The sequence below is a fragment of the Ceratina calcarata genome, unplaced genomic scaffold (genome assembly GCF_001652005.2).
Source record: "Ceratina calcarata isolate Rehan_Ccalc_2016 unplaced genomic scaffold, ASM165200v1 scaffold127.2, whole genome shotgun sequence".
NCBI lineage: Eukaryota > Metazoa > Arthropoda > Insecta > Hymenoptera > Apidae > Ceratina > Ceratina calcarata.
In genome coordinates this window covers 182,977-202,711 of record NW_017133727.1, presented here as the reverse complement: position 1 = coordinate 202,711, position 19,735 = coordinate 182,977, and the positions used below count along the sequence as shown (strand labels likewise).

The 19,735-nt window shown below is 43.6% G+C and overlaps 2 protein-coding genes across 7 annotated transcripts; both read right to left on the bottom strand.

Annotated features, from left to right (window-relative positions):
• Positions 1-90: 90 nt before the first annotated feature.
• BicC (protein bicaudal C) lies at positions 91-14,401 on the bottom strand. 6 transcript variants are annotated; one of them, XM_018029786.2, is made up of 13 exons: positions 13,155-14,401; positions 12,951-13,020; positions 8,153-8,232; positions 6,250-6,465; positions 5,812-6,051; positions 5,475-5,693; positions 4,968-5,268; positions 4,491-4,868; positions 4,313-4,414; positions 3,994-4,241; positions 3,548-3,779; positions 3,328-3,447; positions 91-3,266 (listed from the first exon to the last, which is right to left on the bottom strand). In XM_018029786.2, exons 1-13 carry the CDS (start codon positions 13,161-13,163, stop codon positions 3,148-3,150), a joined length of 2,334 nt encoding a protein of 777 aa, XP_017885275.1. In that variant the 5' UTR covers positions 13,164-14,401; the 3' UTR covers positions 91-3,147. The 6 variants fall into 6 exon arrangements, with proteins under 6 accessions (XP_017885275.1, XP_026672380.1, XP_017885283.1 ...); XM_026816579.1 differs by lacking the exons at positions 12,951-13,020; positions 13,155-14,401 and adding exons at positions 8,691-9,058; positions 9,417-10,068; XM_018029794.2 differs by lacking the exon at positions 3,328-3,447.
• A 1,579-nt stretch (positions 14,402-15,980) lies between these two features.
• Positions 15,981-19,670, bottom strand: LOC113464752 (protein bicaudal C-like). Its single transcript, XM_026816390.1, has 4 exons — positions 19,076-19,670; positions 17,752-18,022; positions 17,047-17,090; positions 15,981-16,112 (listed from the first exon to the last, which is right to left on the bottom strand). The coding sequence occupies exons 2-4, from the start codon at positions 17,969-17,971 to the stop codon at positions 15,981-15,983; spliced, it is 396 nt and encodes a 131-aa protein (XP_026672191.1). The 5' UTR covers positions 17,972-18,022; positions 19,076-19,670.
• Between the last annotated feature and the right edge of the window lie 65 nt (positions 19,671-19,735).

Genomic DNA, 19,735 nt, shown 5'->3' with positions numbered 1-19,735 from the left:
TTTTATTAAAAATAGCAATACAAAATTTTCTGATATAACTTTTACCATTTACTCGGCGTTTCCTTCGAAACGAAACGATAGTCAGACGTGTTCATGTTCGCGGAATTATATTCACAAGTGTGTGTTCAAAATAATTAAATGTATCGTATAAAAAGACATGCCGGCTTATTGTACAAACGCTTTTTCCTTTTACACACCCGAGGCGACATACTATGTACACATCTCTGCCGTTAATTCCTTATTCATTTCCTCTTTCCTTTCATTTCTCTCTCTAAAATCGCGATACGTTTGCCTCGGCTGGAATGTTTCCGTTTCGTTTTACGATAAACGTTCGCTGAGGTATCTACATAGAATAATAATTGACGCTTATACCGTTCGTTAAATCGTATCAAGAATTCTCTTCTTAATCTTATTAAACGTTAATTGAAAGCTATCGTCGAAACAGATTTGTTAGTTAGCCCTTTGCGAGTGTACACAGCTTCTGAATTTAAAGTCCCCAGTAAATTAGAGACAGTCGCAGTAACTCTGGAGATGATTCTCCGATTACAGAATTTAATAATTAAATAAACAATTAAATTGAGAATTAATTGACGCCGCGTGGAAAAGCGATAGAATCAAGTTGGCGCAAATCGAATGTTAGGTAAGGAAGAGGCTTTTGGAGATTGGGGTGCTAGGCGAAGAGAGAGGAAAATAGCTGTTAATTATTCGTCGTATCACGTCGGAAATGAGACAAGGGACGAGGATTAACGACCCAATATTAAATATGTGATATTCGAACGCTGGGTATAGTGAATATTTCGTTGTCTCGTGTGTCTACTTATCATCGTTTCCTTTCTTTCTTAGCATTTTATAACAATTGGTTGTTACGCAAATATCGCGAAATTATTATATACACGCATACATACAACATACATACTTACATACATACATACATATTTATATATATTTATATAGGAACATCGAAGAACAGTGCGACGTGTTTGTCTAAAAATTTGTTTTGTCGAGCAATCCGACCGATGACGCGGCGCGGGAGAAATTCGATTTTAACGCGAGCAAACGAGATGGGTTTGCGTCGATCCCGTTCGGTCATCGATCGACCGCTTTTATTTTCGAAAACAACGATCGACATCGCGATCGAACGCTCTGCGACGTCCCACCGCCTTAACGCGGAAACGCAAAAAAAAAAAGAAAAAAATTAGAACGCTTAATCAAATAATTATTCTTCGTTACGAAGGCACAGCAAAATTACGACTTCCAGTTGCCTCGACCGGGCAAAGAAAATCAAACTCCGAACCAATAGTTTTCCCGTTCATCGAAGAAACGGTCACCGTTCGAACAGGAACACGAAAGACGATTGGACCACAGTCTTTGTTCTACATATCGTATCCACGCACACACATCCATACACGTACAAAACACATAGCATGTATTCTGTTCCTTTTTTTTTTTCTCCGTACGTAATAACATTTTCGATAGATCACGCCAAGAATAATTTATGCTTAAAAGGACATCACAAGAGACTTAGTCAACAGCTTCTAACGGTAAAAATCGTTCGACTCGCTAGACATTCTGCGATTATATTCTTCCCCTTGATAAGCGACGGGAGCAATCATTGTGTATCGCTGACCGCATCAACAAATCGATCGCCTGAACTCGTGGTTTAACGAGCCTGCCGTGACACCATTGCCTAACGCATCCGTTTCATTCGTTTATTTACAAAGAGAATTGAAAAATTTGTTTAAAATATTAATAATTTATGTAGATCGAGGATCGTTTGTAAAATAATATAGATCGTAAACTAGGCGTACATGCAAATTATTGAAACATAAATAATGTTCCTTTTGTTATAGATTCAACTAGTGCATAGATATAAAAACTAAAAATGTAAATTAACCATTTTTATGTCTATCGATTGCTCTAATACATATACATATATACTTGACTGCAGGACCGGCAATTATGCGGCTGAATTCGAATCAGGCTATCCGTTTTGGAGCACTTCGCAAAATGTTCACCGCGATCGATCGATCGTTAAATGCCGAAAGCGATCCTTGAGGACGTGCGAGGTTGACCGAGTGATCAGCCCCGACACGTTTCTAGGAATAAAATTAGTGAAGAACAAAATTGTTTGCTCTACGCGTGTTCGACGCCTTTCGCGAGCGAATAATAAATACCTGAATTAAGTTTGTAAAAGTCGAAAACGCGCGAGCACTCGTTTTGCGTCTCGCATCGAATTTCGAGCTTAGTCGAGATTAAATATTTGTACTTCGCCGGGACGAAAGGCGGTCCGAATACGCGGAACTTTGCTCTTGCCCGTTTTCATCGAAGCTCCGATTCGTTGTATGCTCGATGGAATCGCTGCAGCGTGCGAATGATCCCAGTAACCGGTATTGATTAATATCGAATTTAAGTTGACCTCGCGTTCATTAAACATTCTATATACACCTGAGAAATCTTTCTCAATCACACTTCTGTTCTTTGCAAGCTTCACCGAATAGTACGGCTACGATGCTACAACGGTTCCACGTATGCCAACCGAACTGTTATCGCTAATTTCTACGTACTGTACAAACCTATCGTTCAACCATATATACGAACTCTCCACCGTTACGAAAAAGAAAAGCACATACAATAATTACAAGAAAGAGTGTCGAACGCGATACCGCGACGTGAACGGAGTCGTTCACGCCGCCGAGCATCGCTGGACACCATATAGAAATTAGAGACACATATGTATATGTATATATATATATATAAAAAAAATGTTAACGAAACGAAAGTGGTAACGAGAGCTACTCTTAATCTAAGGCACCTTCACGCCGGGTGAATCGAGAACTGTGGGGTATAAAAAAAGAAAAAAAAAAAAAAAAAGAGGAGAATGCAAACAGTCCCCGACCACAAAATGAATCATTCCCCCTGTTCATCCGGTGCCTGAAATCGTAACACATAACACCCTAAATTTCTACCTTGATTCTACCGTCTAGTCGGCGAAGGGGCCCGCGTGATTTTATTCATTCCGTATTTAAAGCAGTTTCTTGTTCCGTGGATCCTGGAACGCAACGTTTAAGTACGACGCGGCTTCGTCTGTGAACTTGGTATTTCTTCTCCAAAAATGTTTGCGAGACTCGTTAGTCGTTTTCCCCTCCTCTACCATTTCGTGTCTAGATTGCACTTCTCCATCGACGACGAGGTCGTCGACGTGATCGTTTTCCGTTCGGCGCCGGGTGCTGCGCTTCCACAGAACGGACTCGTACGTTTGTTCATCTCTGAAACGACAACCGGGAGTAAAAATCGAGAACGACGGGACGCGCGTAGCGATTTACATACCAGCGATTAGTAGCATTATTTTGCGTCTAGCACCCCAAGCGCTTATACCGATCTCTAACAAATCTTTTTCCGTCAGCGAAGGAAACGTGGCCATGTCCACTTCGTGAGTTGTGAACAGGCCTGATAAATAGAGAAGCGAGCAACGAGTTAGAACTGAACGCGAAGCAACATGCGAGCAAGCAAGCAAGCGAGAAAAGATTCTTATATCGACTTCACTTACGAATATATTTTTCCAATCCTACGCTGGACAAGGCACTGGTTAAATCGTCGTATCGTTGAGACGTGATCTTCTTCAGATGCGAAGTGGGCGTGTGATCCATGTAATTCGATCTGATGCCGATTGACCCGGCACGGTCTTGTCTGGCGCCGATGCCGAAATCCATGTCTCTGGTGAACACCGGCGTCGTTGGCTCCTTCCACAGATCGGATGCGTGGGAGGAAGTGGTCAACTCCTACGATTCAAAATAAGAACATTCCTCGTTAAACATAAAACGAATTTCCAAATGTCACCGCAAAAAATTATATGCGCTTATACTGCGTAATGGAAATTTAATTTTCGCATGTGTGTGTGTGTGTGTGTGTGTGCTAAGTGAATCGGAAATCGTTTTGAGTTGTACTTGCAAATGAATAATTTCAAATTATACTTTATCTAAAGGCTACACTTGCCTTGGTCAAATCGGAGGTGCTCATAGGAGGAATGGTCTGGCTGAGTCCGTAACCGGACCAGGCAGAAGTAGGCACGCGGAAATCGTCGGAGGCCGGTTTCGACTGAACAACCTTCGCCGCGAGAATCTTCTTCTGTTCGTAGTCGAATGGACCGAGATTTTGTTGCACAGCCATTTCGAGCGACTTCTTCTCGCAACCCGGCGCCCTGCGATCGGACACCGCGAGATCGGACAGCATGTTGCATATATCTGCGAACGAGAATAAATCAATATATTCGTCGACTCTCGCGGCTTCTAAACCAGAAGCATCGTGTATTCACCTAAATTTTGGCTGGTTTCGGTTGGATTCACTGGAGAGATATTCCGTGGACTGATTGCCGGACTAGATAAAGAACTCGAAACGCTACTCAGCGACGAATAAGCTGGAATTAAATAAAAATCGAATAAGTGTTCCATTGCGTAATACATATAAGTAAAAGTGGACCGTAGAACACTTACCGCTGCTTTCTTTGCTGTCCGGCAACGAATTACCGTTCAATCCGTGAGTATTGTGACCGCCGGTTGTTAGGTTCGGATGAAGTTGACTGATACCGGTGAATCCGTGATTCTGCAACCCGTGGGAGTGGGGGGGCATCGGGGTGTTGTGCATCATGTGCTGCGTGGTCAGTAGGTGATTAAGATGCGGATACGGGAAGGAATGATGAAGCGGCAGTGGTGAAAACATGGACGGCATCGGCGGTAAAGCCCAGTGGGGCGAAAGTCCCATAGGATTTGGCGAATGAGACAATGGCGAGGCGCAATACGGTGAATTCTGCGTGTTCACCGACAACATGTTCGACAAGTTTTCCGATATACTGTTCACCAAATTGTTGGAATCTGCAAATCACACGATTAAACGATCAAGTAGCTGCGAAACTGAGGAACCAAAACGACAGTGAATAATACGAATATTTGTACGATGAGTTAGACGCTTACTACAATTGTTGTTAGTGTTTCCTTGAAATACATTGCCAGTGTTCGGTATGTGATAAGTGACTGGAATCTCGGCGTAGATCCTGGGCTCTTCCAAGCCCAAAAGCTGTTTTCTCGCCTCGTAAATGTTACTGGCGTTCCGCTCGATTCCCTTGATGATCACGGACAGCGTGGTCTGTTTCGGTTTGTGTCGCACAGTTATGAACACGTCCAACGATTGCATCAACTGCGAGATGTTCTCGGTGTCGACGGAGGACATCGAGTCCTCGGGGAGGTCGAACATCAATACAAGAGGCAGGGAACCCTGAACGAAAATTTCCTTCAAGTTTTTCCACTTGGTGCGAATAAACAGTGAACGGCGTTATCGCGCCGTTAATTGAAAGAAACAGGTTGCGAAGCAGACACGGATCGAGGAGAGGGGAAACGAATCAGTAAACGGCAACAACAAAAATGGAGACGATAAGCGTTAACTGATAAGGAAAGTAGAATCACGGGAACAACATGACCTACCACTAACTGTTGCCGGGCCAAATACACGCTGTGTATGCTACCGATGATCGTAACGTTGCTCTTCTTCAAGCTGGGAATGTTCGGATCGCCGGCGTCGGGGAACATTATTTGAGTTCCAGTACGCTGCATGATCATCTTCAGATTGCTGCTCTGCTTACCCAACACGATGCTGTGGTGTTGCGGCGAGATCTCCATCGACATTTGTACTTGTATTTGACTCTGTACAGAGACGAGAACACCGAGATCGAGTCGATCGATTTTTCCAAGTTGCAAGGGAGATGCACGCAGCATCTCGAGTCACCGACTCGATTAATCGTAAACAACGGTTCCTACTTACAGCTAAGTTTTGGCACATGTAATGAATCAATAAGACGGTCGCCTCCTTCACTTGGATCACCTCCCATTCGCAGCCTTTCACCACGACCAGGGTGGCGTGAAGTTTCGGTCTCGTACGGAACATCACCTGAACGTTGTACTTCTCCTGAATTTTCACCACGTACGGAGACGTGGAATCAGGCACGGTCTGGGACGTACTCATAATCGGTAGTTCAAACGAGAAGATCAGGGGGGTAAGATTCTGCAAACGCAAATCTTCATTCTTTCACTCTGTATTTATGTTATATCGTGATAGAGATTTAATTCGAGTAATAGTCATCGATAATTATACGAAACGATCGATCTCTTAACTGAACAATAAAATATACAAAAGACGACTGGCTTTCGATTTTCTAAGGAATTTAATACCTGTGGATTTTTTAAAAACTGGCGAACCTACCCTGACGCGTGCGCGAGCTCGTTCGACGCCCTCCATCTCTCCCGCGATCGACACCTGATTACTCTTCTCCTGATGGTTGCTTCGATTGCTGTCAGGGAAATGTATATGACATCCGGTATCCTCCATCACTCGTTTGATCGTCAATCCACCCTTACCAATAATATGCGAATGGTCGGTGTAACTAACGTCCAGTTTCATCGTTACTCTGTTGTTTTGCTGAAATCGAAGCGAGGGAACGTTTCATAGCGAGGGACTAGGTGGAACGAGGCGAAGTCGACCGAAATCGCGATAAAGAATCATCGACGGAGAACGCCGACGTGACCGAGCGTTGGAAAAATACGCGTCGCAACGTCCTCCAATGACACGTTAGGCTTTCCTCGACTGTCAAGACTTTCCGCGCGGCATATTGACATTTGCACTCGAACTTTATACGCATCGTTTGCTTTCGATGTGTACTAGATCCCGTCCAGTTATGTAAAATCCGTTCCCCGTTCGGTGACGTCGCATCTCGGATCTGTAGAACGTTCTCAACAAGTCCCCAAGTATTCGCGTTTCGTACATCCGAGTAGCTAATGTTATCGAAAATATTGTATGTAATTTGCTATGAATTTACAACGAACAAGTCCATGTATTCGGTGAATTTTCATAACTCGTCCTGCTTTAACGACCACGCACGATTTCTAGTTGAGTAATGTTCCATTTTCATTAGAAGCAAAACATTTGTGATTTTATAAAACCGTCGGCATTTCTTATTTCTCATATAATACGTTCCATAAAAAAATTTGATAGAAACACGAAATATGTTGTATTGATCCGATAAAAAAAGGAGATACCCGGTGGGACGAGAGGTGGGTGGTAGCGAGCGATCGGCAAAGAGGAAGGAGGTGAAGTTTCGTGGATAGGGACTGCGCGTCGCGTTCGAGATAACGGTACGCGGGTAAAACCGGCGTCTCGCTTTCTCGCCGGGGAATTCGCATATAAATAGAATATACCTTCTTCCTATGTGTCGTTTTTACATGCATAGATACTTTTCCCTGTCTGAGTCGAAGCGCTGCTCACGTTACCGTCCATCTATCCACTAATTGCCTAATAATCTCTCTTGGAAATTTTTATATAATTCCACGTAAAAAGTGAAATCACACTTTGCGTCATATGTTACGTACGTACTTTTTTAAATACAATAATAAGAATCTTAAAAAATGTCGACCTTGTCGAAGATATCGAATCAGTGTGTTAGCCAACGAAAGAATGAAATCCGCCGACTGTATAATTCGTGGCCGTTTCTAAACTTTCCAGTGTGAAAGATAAAAAGACGGACACCCATTTTTATCAGATTCGAACGGGTTCGCGAATATTCGCTCGATTTGTGATACGTAAATAGCTTGGTAATGTTATACATATGTACATATGTATCTATGTACCATGTACGTACTTTATTTAGAGACGAGCAAGCGAAAAAATCAATATCGCGATACAGGTATCGATTACCGGTGCGACGGTACATGGCTCGTTACAAAGGTCTCGTAACTCGCAAGTTTTTTATCTATCGGCGCCGATTATCTCCGTGATAACGAGCGCGACCGAGGGGGCGGGGAATATGTTTGTACGGATCTGCTCGATGCGGCGCTAAAAGTCGAAAGCCGATCAACCGAGGTCACACACTATGCATACACATGTGTGTGCGCGCGCGCGTAATCTGGTCGTATGACGTAACGTTTCGGTAAAAAACGAGCGGATCATCCACCCGTGCCCGGGACGGGTCCCATCATCATCGCCTGACGACGGCGATTGCCGCGGTCCTCTTATCACTCGAGGCTCCGTCGTCGCCGGCTCCGAATGACTCGCGAAAAACGAACGGAACGTATCTCGCGTAAGTGAAACAGCCGCGCTGTGTTCTGCTTACCCTTGTGTCCAAAATTTCCATTATCTTCTCTTTCGCAGCTCGCACGTCATCGGGTCGACCCGCGACCTTTATATGCGGATCTGTAAGAAAGAAAGAACCGTCGAAACAAATTATGCAACAACGTGCGACAATAACTCGAGCCGAGTGGCCATCGCTCAGCAACTTTTATAGCGGCTGCAAATAATATTTGCATGCACGTTAGTACACGTATGCACTTGTGCGAATGTATGCACGTCTGCGTGTATTGATGAATCGCTTTTTTATCAGGTACCATATTTCATTGTCACAGCACGCGCTCGCGGCCGTGCAAACATATTTCTTTTTTATTTAACCCAATTTTCATAAAAAGATCGTTCGATACCGTCGCGATTTACATTCCGAAATAAGTCACTAATGAGATGTGCGTGGCTGTACATTATACTTTGAAACGGTAGTAAATAATAGGATGTCTATATTTGGAACTGACCGATCAATATGCAAATCCTAAAATAAATTCAGCCACGTGCAAATACTTTCTGCGACCGGCGTATGTACGTACAACGTTTTTAATATTCTCCGAGCGCGATTGTTTCGTTGAACGTATGCTCTTCCTGGTCATCGAACGCGCCAAAACCGACGAGGACGATAACCGAGGACGTGGATTATCGTTTTAGCGATGATCGAATCGATCCGCACAGTCGAACGCCGTTCTAGAGAAAGGAGGAAAGGAACGAACCGCAAAAAACAGAACAGGATTGGAAACTTTATCGACCGGTTACGTATCGACACCGAGCTGTAACATTTCGATCGAAAGATCAGCGGCTACAGGGAAACGAGTAAAGTCTTCCTCGATCTCTTTTCATCACAAAAATCTTTGTCATTGATACTCGTCATCTGTCTTTCATCGGAGACTGCGGAACTTAAGGTCTGCAACGGTTATTATTACATTAACACGCAAAATTTTGCTATTACAAAAATTATTAACATCTTGAATTATTCGTATGTTGAATATAAAAATTTTTATTCAATTTATGAAATAGATGCAATAACGACAAACTATTGTGAATTTGTATAATTGTTAATACACGTTTTAAGATTATTTTAAAGTTGAAACAATGTCAACTTCGAAGATATTGTTTAAGATATAGAATAAAAATAAGAATAGGACTTGTAAATAGTTGCAAATAAGATGGAATATTATCAAGAAACCATACATTGAAAATTATTCGTCAAAAGTTGATTGTGACGTCAACAAAGATACGTCGAGTAATTTGATAAAGCTTACTTCTTTGTAAAAACCATTCTTTTTAACAATCCACCGCTTCAAATATTGGACCTAGCTTTTATCACATCTCTCAAACCTTTGGTAGAGATCTTACTCCTCGTACAAGGTCTGACCATTCATCATTTTTCGCTTACTATTCCGAATTGATATCGTCACACGTTCTCATGTGTCAAAGTGACGACGCTAACCAATACGATTTGCGAGTTTTATTGACAATTATCACTGATGGACGTTTAATTAAAGTAACTACGTCGAATCTTTCCGTCTGGTTTATTTCACTTTTCACCAACAAATCTTCTCGACGGCGAGCTTTCCGAAAAGTTCGATACGGCATAATGGATCCTGCATAAAAATAGCGAGGAACGTGAGGAAGCGACGGAAACAGACGAACCAGAGAGAGGAAAACGTTCGCCGCCGGTTGCTAAGAGGAGAAAATTCTGTCCGAATCGAAAACGGTGACCCAGAAATAGATCGCGAAACAGCCTTCGCGAGCCATCGCGTATAAACCGTTCCCCTACCTGGTGCGTACGACGATCACGTACGATGTAACGCGACGGACGGACAGTTCGCGAATTTCCAGAAAAACAACGAAACGAGTGGGAAAAAAAAAAAAATGCGAGATATAAGCAGCGCGCGGTATAAAGGCTCTTTCGATTCGCGTTATTTTCTGAACGTTCATCGTTACGCAACGAAGCAACACTGCGATAACTTTGGCGCATTCCACGCGATTTCCTTTCCAACGAAAGTTGCGCACCGGCATTTTCCTCTACTTCGCTTACCCGGCTGGGAAAACAATCATAAAACTGCGATCGAGACAATACTGCGATAATCATTTATATGCGTTGCATTCAATGCTCATGAAAGTCATGAGCCAATTTAAATAGTACATTATTCTTATTAGCCGACGATAGTGAATAGCTCGTATGTATAAAGAAACCGTGACCGATAGAACAGTTTTTTAACCGACTTTCCCTAATTGCGTTTGCCGTTATACGCGGCTCGTTATGAATTTCATGGATCATTCAACGATCGGAAATTTTCGATCGACTTTACGGCTGCGAGGTCGAAGTAAATGGACGGCACGAAGTAAACGGAATTATCTGGGCGATGAATGCAAGCGAAGATAAAGCCTGTCACGCGTAACGCGGACGGGCTTTCGTAACACGTTTTCGAATTTCGCCTAATCTTCCTCGATGAAATTTTTCAAACGTTTCCTGGCCGAAATCCAGAATTCTGACGGGGGGGTCGACCGTCCGACGTCGTGACCAGCGAGCAAGCGCGTATGTACAAGGGACAGAGACGAAAAAGCTGATGGCGAGTTGATCGAAAATGCGTTGCATAATTCCACGTTCGTCGAGAGAATATACAGTCACGGATACGATCGACCTCGCGCGCGACGTTTTCAAAGCTCGAAATCGGAGTAACGCCGCGCATGCTTCGCGGCTGAACTCGAACGAATCCAATTGTAAAACGGATCGTTTTACATAAAATTAAGCGTGTTTTCTTAAAATCATAGCTTGATTAGGTTTAAGAGATCACGTAAAGGTTAACAATGCTCAAACATGAGAAGACTGATTATTACCAACGCGTACTTAAAAGCTCGTTAAAACGAACGTGCATTTTCTCTGAATTAAATATGTACATACATATCTTTATGTTCGGTGATCGTATAAAGTTTAATGATGCTCAGGTATGAAAAGATTTAATTATTTGCAATATGTATTTAGAAGCTCGGCCTGGATGGAATTGTTTCCTGTAATTTCGAAGGGGAACCAAAGTTGGGGCCGATGCAGTTCCACAGAGACAAAATATTCCTGTAGGGCGAGCGAAAATTCGCCAAAGGGATGAGTGAGAGCCTGTGGGAGGTATTGTAGGAGTGTATTTATACCGGATTACGCAGCTTGTCAGGCACAATGGGTTCCTTCGGTGGAAGAATACGGAGGAGGAAAAGTAGGAGGAGGAAGAGAGCTGGGGAACAGCTGTTCAGGTCACAAGGAAGGGATGAATCACCGAAAAGTTTCCATGCAGAGAGGATGGAGGACAGGGAAGGCCACGGGAGCGAGCCGGACGAAACGTTTCCGTCCGACGTTAGCCGAATTTCTAATACGTACGCGTTCCGAGATAAAGTTTCCTTCGATAAGGCCTTACCTGTATTCGTAAACAGTCGATTTCGATCTGTTGTTTCCACGGCAAAGTATCAGCAGATCGATCAATCGATCGATCGATCGATTGAACGTTTCACGCTCATTTTCGCAGTTTAATTGTTCTTTTATCCGTCAAACTGACGTAATATTGTGTTGATACGAGAAACCTTCTAGTTAAATGTGTGTAATTGTTACCGGTGATAAGAGAATTAAACCACTTTGAGTAATTGTATTTTCGAGAAATTAGTCATCATAGTCGAAAACAATTTTTCCAAGCTTATTACTGGTTCGGCGACTAAAACGTTTTATAAAATGAAAAATGTATAGAGTAGAGTGAGTAGAGCATATAAGACGATCGCGTCAGTTGGAAGGATTGTAGTTGTAAGAGGACGAGTCTGTGGACCAGGAAACAGGAATTTCGCGCTGGAGGCGAATACCCGATTGCGTTTTACTTGGCCGACACGCGTCGCGGAGCAAGCCGCACGCGCGCTGCTGGGTTTCGTAATCACTTTCGATTAATGGGTACGCTCTAATTATCGAGGCTACGGTTCGGGACACGTAACACGATTTCCTCGGCGTCGTGTCGGTTTGCGAGGTCGACGAGTTCCTGGTTCTCAAGCAGCAAACAAACAGGAGAGAGGAACCGGTCTCCGGAGTCCGGAGGAAGAGACCAGAGGAGTAAATAGAGGCGGATCGGAGTTGGGCCCGTTTGTCGTTCGACGACGCGACGGAACGGAACGGAACGGAACGGAACAGAGAAGAACGAGTCTGCGAAAATTTACGCACACACGTACCGCAAATAGAACTGAGAAAACAACGCGAAACGAACGTCAGCTGGCGGACCGAGCCACCGCAACCTGCCGTTGCCACTGACGTAATCGAGCATGTAAGTATGTAACGAGGTTCGCTGGTCGCTCGATAAGCGACGAACGTTGGATAGAAAGGGAACCGACAGGATAGAGGAAGAGAAAAGTCGCTGGCGAATCGATCGGTCGATCCTCGCCACGGCAGCTAATAGAGTCGTCGAACCTCGTGTCATAACTATAAAACCAGATACCACTAATAAACGTACGTGGAACCTTCGATTAGCGAGCGATTCGATTAGGAGTCAGGTATAATACTGATCGAGTAGGCAGGTGAACAACTCGTGTGACTCATCCCGAGTAATTTAAATTCCGTTTCTTAAACGTGATCGGAAATATTCGACTTGAGTCGATGAGTCTAGCCGATCTATTTGTACGTAGCATGTGCGCAGGTATGACACGTAGATGCGGAACCTGTATCGTTTCCGGGTGTCTGACCGTACCGCTTTCTACCTTCCGATTTCGATCCAAGATCCAGTTACCGAACACGATCGAGAGCAACTCGAGTAAACGTGGCATTTACTCACCTTTCTTCGATTTTGCTCCAATCTTCAGCTGGGACGGCCACGTAACATAGGTGTTTGTTTCTTCCATAATCTGCGACAGAGCGAAACACACAGATTTAAGAGATTTATCGTGACGCCGAGTCAGGTTTATTATAAGAAAACAACATGGAATGAGGAATAGCTGGAACGGAATAGGGTGGAACGTGGTGCAACATTGAACATTACCACGGTCATCGTTGTCGGCTGGTAGTGATATCGGTAGAGGTATCGGTATCACAACGATCCCCGGGTGTTGGCCGAATCGAAGCTGGTCGCCGAATCGGGGCGACGATGAATCAGCGAGAAAGAGGGAGGCGTGCGGAGATGAGAACTCCTCGCAGAGAGGAGATCGACACTGCTGTTACCACCGCTGCGTGCGTCCGATTTTACTCGAGTCACGAGAAGAGAGGCATGATCGACCTCCGCGCAGAACCGACGAGGAACCGCGATCGGAACAGGATCGGAGCGAAGAAAATATCGGGAGACGGTTCCCGGTGACGTACTTTCACTGTCGCGACTATCAACTCGCCCCGACTTTATCCCGTTCACTTCATCGCTCCGTGAATTCCTGTCATGAAACTTGCACTGGGATTCCTTTCAAGGTTTTCAAGAGCGGAACCACGCTGGCCAGCTCCGTCTTGTTAAAATTCTGACGAAATTCAGAATCGTCCAAGAATTTCTTTCAATAGGATCACTACCGTTCTCCAAGTAAAAAACTTCAAACTAATCGGTACTTGTAATAATATTCATCAAATCAATCAAATCAGGACGAAATCTAACAATGAATGTTTTAATAATTCTATGATTATTCGAGACTTCTCTAAAAGTTTTTTTTATCTGCAACCATTAGTGTTTTTCGAATCACAGTTAATGACTATATAAAACGTCAATAGGGCCCCACTTTGAACCACGGAAACTGTTATCCAAAATTTCTTTCTGACTCACTGACACATTTCTTGGATCTTACCGCACGAGGCAATCACTGATCACGTACATAGATGATTTTTTCCGATAAACCAATATTCAATTCCTCAACTCATCCAGAATGTAAATCCTCCTTTCTCAGATCCACTGGCACGTTCTTTTTTGATTGCCTCGTGACGAATAACCGCGTACAACGCGACTCCACGATTTCCGTTTCACGTTCCTCGCCGCGAAACGACTTCAGGATTCCTTTAGCGGCAGCCACAGCAACGTTTTCCGAATCGCGCGCCTCGTAGCGTGTACAGAGACTGTTCGCAGCGTTGGCGAACGAGAACCAGGAAGACGGCGGAACAGAACCGGGACCAGACAAGACGGGGAACGGCTTTCACCGTGACCGACGTGACGTGACGGTAGTACGTGTGCGGTACGAGGAACGATACGCGTCCTCTCTTGTTTTTACCGCGTCCGGATCACTGCCACGACTGACTGACTGACTAACACCAGATAATGTAACGGGATGGCTCGAGTGAACCGCCTCCCACTCTCTGCCTCCCTCCACAAGCGAACCTCTTTCGTCTCGCTCTATCTTCCGATTCATTCTCGATACCCTCTTTCCTCCTTAGCAACGATTTAAAGAGACAAACTCTCGTCAACCGGCACTCCAAAACTGGAGTAACAATAGCATCATGGGATAACATCGTCCAAAACCGTTACTCTCGTACAAGAATTTATTATTCCCGAATTTTTATACAATTTTCACAATTGTACAAATTTCAAGTTCGATTTTAAGGACGTATTGGCTATACAGTTACTCACAAAAGTTTATGCACTTTAGAAACGCAAATTTTTTAAAAAGAAATCAGACGTCGAAAGAACATTGCTAATAATAAACAACAAAAAAAAATTTTCGATTTTTCCGAGATTTTTCCGAGATTTTTCCAAGGGGTACCGAAATCGGGATCGAGATCTATAATTTCTGTACAAAAGTTTTTCGCTAGCGTCAATAGCAAATAACGAGTAATTTGCAAAAATCTGTTTTTTCGTTTTTCGTCAATAACTCGTTAAATATTAATGCTAGCGAAAAAATCTTATACAGAAATTACAGATCTCGTCGTCAAGAAAGGTTGTATACAATTTTCCCGTAGATTCAACGGTTTAGGAGTAATTAAGGCAAAATGAAATTTTTTGCCAAAAGTTGGCCGTTTCGACACTGGGATGGTCGGATTTTGTCAACATCAATAAAATGCCAAATAATCATACGTAACTCGTTAAATATCGAAGTTAGAAGGAAAACAACTTTTACTTCAGCGTCAATACTTAATTGGATATTTCCATCTATACTTTTTAGCACGTAGCTATTTATTATTAGCATTGTTCTTCTGACGTCTGATTTCTTTTTAATTATAGGAAATGCGTTTTTCTAAGGTACATAAACTTTTCGGATTCGAATTTAACGACTGCATAGCCAATAGATCCTTAAACCGATTCCGATTGGATATACTTGTTATTCAGCCTTCGCCATGTCAGACTCACGAGTTTATGTCACGAATAAAATCGGCTTGTCATACGAATGATTCATATGACGTGATCGCTGCGTGAGGTAAGGAAAACACAAAACAGTCATTGAAATCTTTTACCATCGAACAGAAATAAAGTCTAATTTCCCGTGTCCCATGCACTTCTGTCACAATAATCATTTTCATGACAAATGTATTCCATTTTTAGCGCTGAATCGCGAGGAAGAGAGTATGCGAATACAGAGGTAACAAGGCCGGGAAATGTTTATGGTCGGTCGTACAGAAAACGTAGATCTCTTCCGAACTGAAATGAGTTACCTGAACAAATCCAACGGTCTGCGAATAGCTGCTATCATAAAATTTATGGGAACCATTGATTTGTAAAGTGACACTTATATGTACATTGCTTGGGTACACAGTGTAATTAAGGTCGATTTCGTAAGTTTCTGTCGTCGTCACAATCCGCTGATGTGAAAAGTATTTGAAATAAGGCAATAAAACTTCCATTTCTTATATACGAGGGTTTACGGCGTTCCGGAATCCGCTCGAGCCTCGCGATTCCCGAGCCGGATTATTGTCGGTCGAGGGTTCTCGTCCTGTCGAAACGGTAGGCAGGTATCTCAATTGACCGCCGAATATTCGTAAAAGTTGGCAGCCGACGACACTGAGAATAAGTCAAGCTCTCGAGATCCAGTGACATTTGCTAAAATTACGTGCCGCGAGTTAAGCAGTATTTCGGGAGACACAACGTAACGCGGCTCTCTCTCTCTCTCTCTCTCTCTCTCTCTCTCTCTCTCTCTCTCTCTCTCTCTCTCTCTCTCTGTCTTAAAAAATAATTTTGCTCGGTGAAAATGCTGAGAAATAGCGATCGTTCCGTTCAGTGTAATTTCTATCTAATCCCTATCGAAAGAACAAGAACGTTCGTTGATAACTGAGTTTTCTACTGACTGACAGTCACTTGCAGGACCGGCTTTTCCCGTCGACGGAATCCGGAAACCTAGTGGAAAGAGCGATTTCGCTCGAGCAGGGAACAATATTAGAATGGTAAAATGGAAACGTGATCGAACGCAAGTCGAGTAAAGCGGTTCTATAAATAATCGAACAGTGTATTTCCAGGCCCGGCTTTATGCAACGTGTCAACGATAAGGATAAGCGTGACCGTTCGCTTCGAGCTGGACCTCGGTCTATATCTCCACGCGCTCCGCACAACTTCATAATCATCCGAACGATTCGCTTTCCCCGGGAAATTCGAAGCAACGAAATTACATTAAATTAACAGAAACCAAAGTCTAAAATCTGACGAATTAATAAAATAGATAGTGACTCGACGTGAATTGATTATAAATTCAAGTTGCTTCCATGTCGATTCCGATACGAACGTAATTTAAAAAGTGTTTACTTCGAGTTACTAGAATGAAAATTATCATCCAAGATATGACAGGAATAATTTGAATATTGAGCGAATTAAAAAATTGAGAAAGACTGAATTTCCGATTCAACGATGATCGAATAAAATCCGGCGAATAATAATAATAATAATAAGCGGGAGCAAATGAAAGGTTTGAGGACTGTAGAAAGACGAATACATACATAACATATATCGGTTGTGGAGGACGAGTGTTCATTGTCACACTTACGTTATGAAAAAACGTGTCCGCTGGCTTGGGTACATCATTACCACCTGTAAACAGAGAAATATGTACGGTTAGGGTACATCGACCTCACGTCCATTTTTTCGATTTCTTTTTTCCGCACAGTTCATCCGCGAGGGCCGAGGGACTTTCGCAAGAACAAATACGGCGTTAATTGGCATGGGATTCTCGTTCTCGTTTTCAATATCAAATTCGACTCTGGGCGCGGTCTGATATTAAATGTAGCTTTAGACGCGCGAATCAAATGTAAATAAATAGCGAGGCACCTATTATACCACTAAATTTGATCGAGTCGTAAATCACGATCCGGCCGTGCCTGTATCATTTAAGAAATCGACAGACAGCGAGTCGAGACGACAGCGACGAAGACATATGTTTGTTCAATTTCATTTTCGATACGAGTTTTGCACATTGAATTCCCCTATTTATCTGCTCTCGGTGCTGTACAGTAACGATGATTCCATCATCAAAATAAACGTTACGAGCGGCAGCTTCTAATCGCGATCGACTATCATTTGACAGTCTAATTCCGTTTACAAACAGACGTTCCAGATATTTAAATTATATACGTAGTTCGCGGAATCACGCTGAATAATAAAGAGAGACAGAGAGACAGAGAGAAAGAAAGAAAGAAAGAAAGAAAGAAAGAAAGGCGGAACGTCCCGACGTTCGAGTCAGATCCTCACTCACCTATAAGCATCTGTTCTAATTTCCGGCGATCAACGCGAAATCGTTCTTGGTGCAGCTCGTCCGGGTTAAGGATTCCGAGCACAGCTGCGATCTCCCGCAGTTCCTCACGGCTCTCGAAACCCGATTTACCGGAGACGCTGGTCGTCACTGTGCCCTCGGACGTCTCGGACATCGTCTCCGCCGCCCTTCTCTCGTTCTGTATCACCTCGTCGGGTCTCATCTCGTACAACTCCTTCGGGAACCGCTGTCCACCGTTCGAATCTCTTCAGTCCTGAAACGAAACCGCGCGCGATCGGTTAACGAAGCGGTCGAGGCGGCCGGAACACGTTCGATCGAGGATGAGAGAGCGCGGCTAGATCGGATGGGACGTCGCGACAATGGGACAAGCTAATTAGCAGTTTTACCCTTTGATATCTCGCCGGATTCCCGAGCTCGCTCTCTGATCCCGTTCGAACTCGTTTCGGCGTTCGTTCGTTAGTCCTCCAAGTTTCTTCACCTTGTTGCGTTCGCGTGGGTCGTGCGCGTCGTTGTGACCGTCCAGGGCCAACGACTACGGTTCGGTTATTGCCGGGCTACTCGAACCACGCGCACAGGGATGCCCCCGTGAGCGATTTCTCGGAATTCGGGCAGGATTTCGTGGAACCGTATTCGATGAACCGACCAATGAGAACGGCGTTAGACCAATACAATAATTCGACTCGAGTCTGCTCGGGTTTTTCTTGAAACCCCCCCGCAACACAAGCCAGAAGCCGCTAGACCGACTCTGTCATTTACCTTCGCCTTGACAGCGAGGATCCTTCTCGCTTCAACACCTGTGCGATCAACGCGTGTTCGCAAAAAATTGTTTTGGCAAACACGTGCTCTTCGTGTACCCGCCTGCGTACGTGACTCATCCGGCGTAGAGCATTTCAAAGAAACGAATGCACCAAAAGATACGACCGCGATCTAATTTCCGCGAGGACATACTCTTAATTAATTGTACCTCTGCGTATCGATCAATCAGATATTAATGTCTTTGCAGTTTCTCAAGGAATCTACTTTTAATTTCGTTAAACAATTGATTAGATAGATAGAATCGCTATAATTTTCTCTAACTTATAAATCGTCATTCCTCAGCGGATCGTTTCTACTTATATTGTGTGGAATACGCATACAACATTTAAAATTGCTATGAAGATCATAACGAGGACACGCGTGGCTGCTCGGCTCAGCCATCGAGATAAACAAACTGATATTATGACAATAATCTTTTCGAAATTCTCGATCATATCGAGCAGTGGTTTCATAATTAATCGAAGGAGGAAGCATCTTTGTACATACGAACCTCGATCGAAGCGGTCTCCAAGTCGACGATAAATACCAAGAGAACGACGAGGTGAACAACGAGGAAGAGAGGCCGGTACAGCCTCTCGACGCTTGCTTCCGGTAACCGTTACTTCGACACCGATCGTGACAGACTATGCCAAGGATAGACCTTGTCTCGTCGGTTTCCTCGCATATCTATTGTCTCCCAGCGATTAACACCGATCATCACCGATCAAGGCCGATTCTTCCTTATTAGAGTCCTTCGAATTCGAGGCCGTCGAATTCCCTTTCCAAACGATGCAGACAGGTCGACTCCAAGGAGAGATCTAAGGATCGAGGCTTTCCAGTTCTGTTCTAATTTATTATTCGATTGTACAAGCTCTCCCAAGCGTAGTAAGTCGGTACCGTTTTAATCGGACCGATGTATGAAAATATAATAGAATTAACAATTAGTGTTGAACGTGAGACGGAAAGACGATTTGTAATACTGTACAGTTGGCATAAAAATGAATGTTGAAATAAATGGACGGGTGAACGAATATATACTCTTTGTATCTTTTATTGCTATCTTAGTCAGTTTTGTGATGCTCGGGCCGCGGCGGGATAAAATTGAAATATCGCTCCGACGCGTTTCATGATTATTCACGAGAGGTCGTCATAGATCAATCTGCTCGCGATG

Excerpts from the sequence above, each read along its gene's own strand:
- LOC113464752 (XM_026816390.1), bottom strand. The coding sequence starts at position 17,971 with ATGAGACCCGACGAGGTGATACAGAACGAGAGAAGGGCGGCGGAGACG. Across the intron at positions 17,091-17,751 it reads ATTAGAACAGATGCTTATAG|GTGGTAATGATGTACCCAAG; the intron begins GTGAGTGAGGAT and ends CTCTGTTTACAG. Across the intron at positions 16,113-17,046 it reads CGGACACGTTTTTTCATAAC|CAAATGTCACTGGATCTCGA; the intron begins GTAAGTGTGACA and ends ACGTAATTTTAG.
- BicC (XM_018029786.2), bottom strand. Across the intron at positions 5,694-5,811 it reads ACATGTGCCAAAACTTAGCT|AGTCAAATACAAGTACAAAT; the intron begins GTAAGTAGGAAC and ends GTCTCTGTACAG. Across the intron at positions 4,869-4,967 it reads AAACACTAACAACAATTGTA|ATTCCAACAATTTGGTGAAC; the intron begins GTAAGCGTCTAA and ends TGTGATTTGCAG.